This window comes from Pelodiscus sinensis, chromosome 5 (assembly GCF_052426305.1).
Source record: "Pelodiscus sinensis isolate ZL-2025 chromosome 5, ASM5242630v1, whole genome shotgun sequence".
NCBI lineage: Eukaryota > Metazoa > Chordata > Testudines > Trionychidae > Pelodiscus > Pelodiscus sinensis.
In genome coordinates this window covers 128,440,725-128,450,863 of record NC_143056.1, presented here as the reverse complement: position 1 = coordinate 128,450,863, position 10,139 = coordinate 128,440,725, and the positions used below count along the sequence as shown (strand labels likewise).

Below are 10,139 nucleotides of genomic sequence, written 5' to 3'. Positions count from 1 at the left end.
GTGCAAGAAGGAGCAGTGTAGACAGCTCCTTCTTGAGGAAAAAGCCCATGCTTCAAAAATGGTGGCTCATTAGCTTTGCAAGTGAGGTGCGGAGATATTCATCCCTGCTCCTCATTTGCATATCTTACTGCACAACACTGCACAGTGTAGACATAGCTTTTGTTACAGAGCTTTGCGACTTTGTCCTCACCCACAACTACTTCAGAGTTGGAGACGGTTTGTATCTTCAAATCAGTGTCACAGCCATGGCCACCCATGGCTTGTGTGCAGCCTCCAACTGATTTTTCTGTGGGTCAGCAGTTCCCCATCTTAGTTGTAGGATATTCAGATCATGACTATGCAATCTGCCAGTGACTACTGAGCAGGGTTGTAATCTCCTTCATCTTTATGACCACATTGCTTTTGTTTCTGTGGCAAGAAATTCTCAGAACATGATTCAAGAAAGAGTTTTTACTGCACCTCGAGTCATTGTCTTAGTTGTTTCTTTAATTTGAATAGCAGTGAAGAACAACTGAAAATCTGTTTCTGCTGAGTGTGACTAGCTCTATTTCCTGTATAAAAGTCTGCCAGATTTTAAAATTATATTTGTTCTTCAGTGCTTTTTGGAGAGTCGTTAAACTTTAACAGCCATCAGAGGGTATGTCTACACTACCACCTAGTTCGAACTAGGGTGGTAATGTAGGCATACCGCACTTGCAAATGAAGCCAGGATTTGAATTTCCCGGGCTTCATTTGCATAAGCCGGCCGGCGCCATTTTTAAATGCCGGCTTGTTCGAACCCCGTGCCGCGCGGCTACACGCGGCATGGGCTAGATAGTTCGAACTAGCAAGCCATTCCGAACTATCTGTACACCTCGTTCCACGAGGTGTACAGATAGTTCGGAATGGCTTGCTAGTTCGAACTATCTAGCCCATGCCGCGTGTAGCCGCGCGGCACGGGGTTCGAACAAGCCGGCATTTAAAAATGGCGCCGGCCGGCTTATGCAAATGAAGCCCGGGAAATTCAAATCCTGAACTTCATTTGCAAGTGCGGTATGCCTACATTACCCCGCTAGTTCGAACTAGCGGGGTAGTGTAGACATACCCAGAGAGAATCCCATTACACTGGTCTACAATTTTTTGGAAGTCGTCTGCTTCAGAGATAAAATGTGCTATTTATTATGTATTTTGATGTGCTGAATTCAAATATGACAATTAAAACAACTGATTGGCTACTCTTTCCAAGATATTTAAGTTTTTACATTTTACGTCTCTATATATTGTGTATATAGTAGAGTTTTAATCATAAATTGTAAACCTAGGTCTTTTCATGTGTTTATGGTTGCTTTACATGATAATATTTCACCTGTACTGTTTCCTCGTCTACACTGGCCCCTTTTCCGAAAGGGGCATGTTAATTTCACAGGACGTAATAGGGAAATCCACGGGGGATTTAAATATCCCCCTCGGCATTTAAATAAAAATGCTCGCCGCTTTTTTCCGGCTTTTAGAAAAGCTAGAAAAGAGCGTCTACACTGGCCCCGATCCTCCGGAAAAAAGCCCTTTTCCAGAGGATCTTATTCTTACTTCAAAGTTCATCATCTCGAAGAAGTTCACGAATCTGAGGGCCAACAAAGACACCTTCCTTTATCTCAGCTTCAATTAACCTTGGAAATTTTCCACGGAAGTACTTGAAAGCTGCTTGTGTTTTGTCCATGACCTTGACAAAGTTCTTCATCAGACCCAGCTTGATGTGTAAGGGTTGTAACAAAATCTTCCTTGCTTCAACAAGTGGTGGATGCTGAACTCTTTTCCTCTCAGGCTTCAATGACTGTCGGAGTGGCCAATCTATCTTGATGTAGTGGGAATCTCTTGCACCACTATCCCATTCGCAGGGAAAACAGCAGTACTTTGTGTATCCAGTCTGCAGACCAAGCAAGAGAGCAACAACCTTCAAATCACCACAAAGCTGCCACTGATGTTGGTCATAGTTTATGCACCTCAAAAGTTGTTTCATGTTGTCATAGGTTTCCTTCATATGGACTGCATGACCAATTGGAATTGATGGCAAAACATTGCCATTATGCAGCAAAACAGCTTTAAGACTCGTCTTCAATGAATCAATGAACAGTCTCCACTCATCTGGATCGTGAACGATGTTGAGGGCTGCCATCACACCATCGATGTTGTTGCAGGCTACAAGATCACCTTCCATGAAGAAGAATGGGACAAGATCCTTTTGACGGTCACGGAACATGGAAACCCTAACATCACCTGCCAGGAGATTCCACTGCTGTAGTCTGGAGCCCAACAGCTCTGCCTTACTCTTGGGTAGTTCCAAATCCCTGACAAGGTCATTCAGTTCACCTTGTGTTATGAGGTGTGGTTCAGAGGAGGAGGATGGGAGAAAATGTGGGTCCTGTGACATTGATGGTTCAGGACCAGAAGTTTCATCCTGTTCCTCTTCCTCATCTGACTCAAGTGAGAATGATTCTAGTGCATCAGGAACCGGCAGTCCTTCGTGTGGCACTGGGCATATAGCTGATGGAATGTTTGGATAATGCACAGTCCACTTTTTCTTCTTTGACACACCTTTCCCAACTGGAGGCACCATGAAGAAGTAACAATTGCTGGTATGATCTGTTGGCTCTCTCCAAATCATTGGCACTGCAAAAAGCATAGATTTCCTTTTCCTGTTCAACCACTGGTGAAGATTTGTTGCACAAGTGTTGCAGCATATGTGTGGGGCCCACCTCTTGTCCTGATCTCCAATTTTGCAGCCAAAATAAAGGTGATAGGCTTTCTTAACCATAGTGGTGATACTGCGCTTTTATGATGCAAAAGTCACTTCACCACTAACATAGCATCTCTGCTCACTTTGGCTAAACAGAAATGTCTCCCTTTGCAAAATCAAACACTGACAAATGAGAGCACGACATTATGATTTCTAGAGCTGATATAGGGCAATTTGTTCAGCAGAGTGATGTAAGCTTCGTTATGATTGCATCATCCATGACTTCTAGGAATAACATGATGCAATTCATATCATGTATGACTCAATACCAGCTTCAGATTGCATCATTCATTGTTTTGCCTAAAAAGCAAGTACTGTCCAAACCCAGTCATAGATTTATTCATAGATCCAGTCAAAGATGTATTTTAGTCATTTCTGGTTTAAATTGAGATCCCTTCCCTTTATAACTCACTTATCCTCTGCCATTCGCAAATCAAGGGTCATATATACCGATCCAATAGCATATCTTGAAAACTAGATCCAATCAACAATTTCGAGCATAATTTTCATTCTCAGTGACCCAGAATTAGTAAAGTTTGACTACATTTATTTCAGAAGCATTTTGGCTGTAGAGCAGTGTTATCCTTTCTCCTGACAGTCCTTATTGAGGTTCTTGTCCTTATGTTTTTGGTAAGAAAGTTGCTTAAACATTGCCAGATAATTCCCTGATATACATAAATATTTCTTACTCAGGTGGCTTCTTATATTAATAACTAGCTAGACCATGCGGTCCTTCATTTTCATATTATTACATAACATAACATATTTTGGTGTTTACATAGTAATGAGAGCAGTAAGACACTACATCACATCCTTGTAACTATAACATCTGCAAAAAAGCATCACTAAAGCACCTTATAACATATCTATTAAGAGATGATTTCAACTCCATGGTTAGTTGATAGTAATTCTTAAGGGTATGTCTACACTTGCTTCCTAGTTCAAGCTAGGGATGCAAATGTAGCTGACCGAAATTGCTAATGAAGCGGGGATTTAAATATCCTGTGCTTCATTAGCATAATCTCATCCGTGCGTTATTCCGCTCAACAGCTGATTCAAACCAGGAAGTGAGCTCCGGGCCGTGTTAGTTCGAATCAAATGCCATGGTTCGAACTAACGTTACTCCTCATTTTTTTAGGAGTAACGTTAGTACGAACCTAGGGATTTGATTCCAACGAACGCATCCTGGGGCGCAGTCCCTGGTTCAAATCAGCTGGCGAGCAGAATAACGTGAGGGCGAGATTATGCTAATGAAGTGCGGGATATTTAAAGCCCCGGTTCATTAGCAATTTCAGTCGCCTACATTTGCATCCCTAGCTCAAACTAGGGAGCAGGTGTAGACGTACTAAGTGTTTCCATTCCAAGAGTAGTGAAGGTTTCAAATATCAGCCTGCAGAAGTGAGAGTCCAGGGCTGCATAGAAGCACCTCCTGCATTTCATGGACAGGAGAGCTGGCTGTGGAATGACTGAAGTGTAGTGGGGCTAACAGGCTGGGCAGGCCAGTGTATGTGTGGAGGGGTAGGGGGTGGGATCCATGCTCCCAGATGGGGCGGAAACTTGGTCTGAAGGGGCGGGACTGGAGACAGCCAACCCTCAGTGCTGTCTGGAATGCACCATGCTGGTCCCCTCCCTACCACTAGGCCACCCCTGAGACTTTGTGTGCTCCGCGGTGCTCCAGTTGCAATGTAAAGGCCTAGGGCTCCAGCCGCCACTGTTCTTGTGGTAACAGCAGCAGCTGGGAATCCCAGGTCCTTCTGAATCCCCCTTTCCTTCCTTTGAGCCAGACTCCCACTACAGGGCCCCTACTCTAGGAAGCAAGCACAGGAGGGAGAGAAGGGCTGGAGGAGGGGGGCAGGTCACTGAGGGCAGTGAGAAGGGCAGGAGTCAGGACAGCAGAGGAGAGTGAGGAGTTGGGGGGTAGTAGGCACAAGGGGAGATGATGGAGCAAGGAGAGGATACATGACAGTGAAGAGAAAAGGTAAAGGTTTACAAAATATTTATTAATAACTTGGTATGCTGCCCATGGCCAGTTTGTTTGCGCCCTGTGGTGCAGTTTGGGTTTATGTGGGGATCAACATGTGGCCGGCGAGTGAAGCCAAAACAAAAAAAGTAGTCAGTGTAATGATCTTCTGTTGATATGTATGTTAGTAGTTAAATTCTTGGACTGTCATTGCTCATGAAAAGTGCTGTCACATGAAAAGCGCTGTCGGGTGACTATTGCATTTTATTAATATCAGCAGAACTGACTTTAATGGCGCCTGTGTGTTGTGTAGTCTTGCCTTAATCTTTGTATTCATGCCTGTCAATGCGAGAGAAGCTATTTGTATATATTTGCTTGCATATGCAACCACACTTAAGTTGAGTCTCTCATGTTCTGTAAGTATCAGTGCGGCCTCTGGGGCTTCCAAAGTTGAGTTGTCCTAGCTCATCCCTGTCAGGTGTCTGTCTAACTTGGTCTTAAATATCTCCAGTGATGGAGATTCCGCAATCTCACTAGGCAATTTATTCCAGTGTTTAACCACCCTGACAAGTAGGAAGTTTTTCCTAATGTCCAATCTAAACCTCCCTTGCTGCAATTTAAGCCCATTGCTTCTCATCCTAACCTCAGAGGCCAAGCAGAACAATTTTTCTTCCTCCTCCTTGTGATACTTTTTTAGGGTATGTCTACACTAGTCCCCTAGTTCGAACTAGGGAGGCTAATATAGGCATTCGAAGTTGCAAATGAAGCCCGGGATTTAAATATCCCGGGCTTCATTTGCATCTTCCCGGGTGCCGCCATTTTTAAAAGTCCCTTAGTCCAAACTCCGTGCCCGTGGCTACACGCGGCATGGAGTAGGTAGTTCGAATTAGGATCTCTAATTCGAACTACTGGTACACCTCGTTCCACTGTAGACTCTGGGGGAGAGGGGTGTAGGCAGGCAGAGGTGTCTCCCAGCAGCAGATGTAGACACGTCTCTGTATTAATCATTCTCTCATTGAAGTTTTTAGCTTTGTAGTGAGTCCTTTTACATGGAAACTTTGTATTATGTCTTAGTAGAATAGTTCCTGGGACAAGTGAGGCAGAGACTGTCCCTGTGGGGTGAATGAGGTGGGAATGGATAAGGCGGAAGGTGAGCACCTCTGGGCAGTTGCAAAGGTTGGAGAGGGGATGGAAGCCGGATCCAAGATCAATGAGCCCTGGGAAGTGGACCCGTTGAAAGGAGACTGGATCTGTGGATGCCTTGGGGGTCAGCTGCAAGGGCCTGCTTTGGGAAGCCCCCTCTTTGGAGGTGAAGTGGCAGCATTGAAACACCACTCAGAAGTAGGTGCCACAGACACTAACTGCTTGAAAGTAGGAATAAGAGATCCTCCAGAAAAGAGCTTATTTTCCAGAGAATCACGTCCAGACTGGCGCTTTTCTCCGGCTTATCTACAAGCCGGAAAAAAGCGGCAGCCATGAAAATGCAAATGCCGCGGGGGATATTTAAATCCCCCGTGGATTTGCCTATTCCCAAGTGCTACATTAGCATCCCTATTGCGGAATAGGGGCCAATGTAGACACAGCCCCAGTGTTTAAAGGCAGAGCTGACCAGAATCAATTGAGAGTCCTTGTCTTGTCTCAGTGATCGCTTGAACAAAAATCATTGATAAAATCTTGTGTAGACTGACCTTGGACTCAACATGCAGTCAATGTGTTGAAGGGCAGTGCAAAGGAGGCAGTGGTGGTGAGATACCATATTACCTAGTGCAGTAGTCCCCAAACTTTTGGGGCTGCCGGGTGCCCGGAGGTGGGGCCGCTCACGCGGTGCATGCCCGGGGTTGGGGCCGCCCATGTGCCGCATGCCTGGGGCCAACACTGCCCATGCGCCACGTGCCCGAGGGTGGGGCTGCCCATGTGCCACGCACCCATGGCCAGCACCGCACATGTGCCACGCGCCTGGGGCAGGGCCGGCCCCGATCACTTGGCGGGAGCACATAAATGCCCCGGCAAGCGCCATGGCACCCACAGGCACCACATTGGGGACTAATGACCTGGTGAAATCATTGGTGCTGAATTCACTAAGGACTGGAATTTGACTACTGAACTGACACTTTCTTAACAAAGACTCCATTTTTGCTATTTAAAAAGTAAAACAATGTAACAGAAAACTGCAATGCTCTCTGGTAACTTTTTAAAAATCAACCTTTAAACTTTATTGAAAAGATTGGATAGTTTGCCATTGAGAATATTTGACCTACACTTCAGGCAACTGATTTAATTTTGTGTAAAATTTTGCATAATGAAGGATGCCTTTTTTTTTTTAAATGGTCAACTATATTGATATACATTTTGATCAAATCCACTTCTGATGTGATATTTGTGGTTGTGGTTTGTAGTGTGGGTGTCCTTTTTTTTTTCCTCAACAAAAAATCCTAGGTGGAGGAAGAGGGAGCCACCAAAACTGTTCCAATTGGGCCCCGCACTTCCTAAATCCAGCCCTGCTAGGAAGGACCCTTCACTGGCTTAGGTCTGAGAGGAATCGAGCAAATGTTCTTGCCATCTTTGATGACGTGAATTAGGGAATTCTCCATTCCCAGAGCAGGGCGTCCCCAGCTGGGTGGTGCCTAGATTTAAATAGACATCCTCACTGTGTCTTGTCTAGAGATTTCTCCATCCTCACTGAAATCTGTCTTCTCTTCAAAGATGGCCCGCAGTGCGACCAGGAGACAGCCTCTGAGTCGGTGCTGCCTGTAGCTCCCAACGATGAAGTAAATAACTGGGTTGGGCTGCAGTTGATAGAGGCCAGCAGGAAAGAGAACTCATTAGTGAGACTTTGCTCAATCAGGTCAAGGAAATATTGCACACTGAGGGGAACAGCAAAGACGAGGAAGAAGAAGACGGTGAGCAGAATAACAATGTATAACAAGTGTATAGTCTCCACTCCACCTACATATGGTCACTGTGTGATCACCTCCATGAGTCTGATTGATTAGAAGGTGGGCTCTTCTTCACTAGAGGACTGGAAGGAAATCCCAACTCTGCTCAGAAATGCCACATCCAACGAACACATCCGCTCTTCCGAAACATTTTTCGGGAAAGCGGGCGTGCTCTTTCACCAAGCCTGTAAAGCTCTTTTTATGAGGCCTAAGGGATGCATCAAAAGAGTGAGTTTGTCTGAAATTTGGTGCCGTGAAGAAGCGTCAAATTTCAGAAAAGCCTCTTTCAAAAGAAAAGTGGGAAAAGACACACACATTGCAGTTCGCAATTTGCATATTGTTAAAGCCAACACTCCTCTGGTTTGGCAGCTAATAAACAGCTTTATTGATCAATAAGGGAATTCTCCATCCCCAGAGAAGGGCGTCTCCAGCTGGGTGGTGCAGAGATTTAAATAGCCGTCCTCATTGTGTCTTGTCTAGAGATTTCTCCATCCTCACTGAAATCTGTCTTCTCTTCAAAGATGGCCCGCAGTGCGACCAGGAAACAGCCTCTGAGTCGGTGCTGCCTGTAGCTCCCAACGATGAAGTAAATAACTGGGTTGATGCTGCTGTTGATAGAGGCCAGCAGGAAAGAGAACTCATTAGTGAGACTTTGCTCAATCAGGTCAAGGAAATATTGCACACTGAGGGGAACAGCAAAGATGAGGAAGAAGAAGACGGTGAGCAGAATAACAATGTAAAGCTTTCCTGGGCGGCGGAACTGGAGGCTACGTCGGAGCTTGATAAACAGGACCAGGCTGGACCCCACCATGATGGGAGCAAAAATGAGGCAATTCAGACCATACACGGGTAGGAATCTCTCCAAGCAATATTCTGTTCCATCCACAAGACACAAAGAATACACTGTTCCTGAGACCAGGCAGGAGAGAGCCCAGAGCAGGACACAGATGATGGCAGACAAGTGTGTTGGGCGGCTACGGCGGTGCCAGATGGGAAAGAAGACAGACACGCACCTCTCCATGCTGATGGCCGTCAGGAAATAAAGGCTGGCGCTGTATGTGAGCAAAGACAGCACCAAAAACTTGTTCATTAAGTTTCCCCCATCTAAAGCAACACAAAAGTGCTGTTTGGCATTAGAGGTTATAAGGTAACCAGGCAGGAAAAGGAGGAAGCCAAAGTCTGCAGCAGCCAGGTTGAGGATGTAGACGGTGAAGACGTTCCTCTTAATGCAGAAGCCGAGGAACCAGAGGACGATCCCGTTTCCCACCAACCCAAACAGGCAGAGGAGCAGGGTGATGCTGTCGATGGTCACGACAGTTACATCTGTTGAGCAACCAGCCCAGTCGCTTTCCTCCTCAGGCCACAGGCCGGTCTCATTCTCAGTAAAATACATTTCAGTCGTCTCACTCATCACTGTGGGATGCTGGACCTTCTGGTTGGCACTCACCTGTTGGCAGAGAGCAGACAGGGACCATCAGTGAGTGGCACCCCCAGCGCTGTGTCTCACTGCTCATTCCAAGCCATCCCCAGCCTCTAGCCTTGGAACAGCCAGGTCTCAACGAGTGAGAGGAAAAAATGTCTAAAGAGATATTGGCCATGGGGATGCCAGGCAGAGAGAGAGACAAGGAAGGAAGATTGCTGTGTACAGGCCCTATCTGGAGAGACAGACAGGCACACAGAGGGAGAGGGAGGGGAATAGAAAGAGAACACAGGAGGTACTGTTGGCCGTGTATGTGCAGAGAATGGCAGGAGGAAGAAATGTTGGTGAGAATTGAAGAGTGACGTAGAAAGAGGCAGAGAGAAAAACAGAGAGAGCAATCACAAATCATTAATGATGACAAAAAGCAATCCTTTACCTTCCTTCCAGTGACCTGATCCAAGTATTTACTGGAGCTGGGCTGAGGTAGGTTTGCTCCAGAATCTCTCTGTCTCACAGGTTTCACTGTAGGATCTTCCTGGGAAAGATCTTTGGGTAATAACGTATAAAACAGCTATAAATTTTCCTGTCAGTGTCTTGCGCCGCATCAAGTCCCTTCTCTGTCAGGGAAATGTCTTCTCCACCTTGAGCAGAGTGGGACTCACAGATCACACAGTGTCAGGGCATCTGATGACTCTTGGGCAAATAGATAGTATCAGCCAACTTCAGCGCTGCATTTCCCCTTTCCGCCTGCCTCTGGCTGCTTCTGCAATAAAGGAAATGCTTGCACACGGTTCAGTCTCATGGGAGAGATACTGCAGAAAGTTCTCGCTAGCTTCTCTTCATCTTCCTCGATTTGCACCTTCTTAATTGTTTAATTTTTCGACTGTTTTTCCAAAGGTATTTCTGGGAAACTTGAGTTGTGACTTTTGTCATTTGATGCTAGGAAATCTTATGCTCTCCGGTCCCAGTCTGGTGCTAAGGGAAGCTTGACCTCAGGCTGGAGGAGCCAGAGGGCAGCCCAGAACCAGAAGGGGGCTCAACTCAGGGCTG

General features: G+C 46.0%; 1 protein-coding gene across 1 annotated transcript; it reads right to left on the bottom strand.

The window, feature by feature from the left end:
- Positions 1-6,168: 6,168 nt before the first annotated feature.
- On the bottom strand, positions 6,169-10,139 carry LOC142829017 (mas-related G protein-coupled receptor member H-like). Its single transcript, XM_075926067.2, has one exon. It carries the CDS (start codon positions 9,078-9,080, stop codon positions 8,118-8,120), a length of 963 nt encoding a protein of 320 aa, XP_075782182.2. The 5' UTR covers positions 9,081-10,139; the 3' UTR covers positions 6,169-8,117.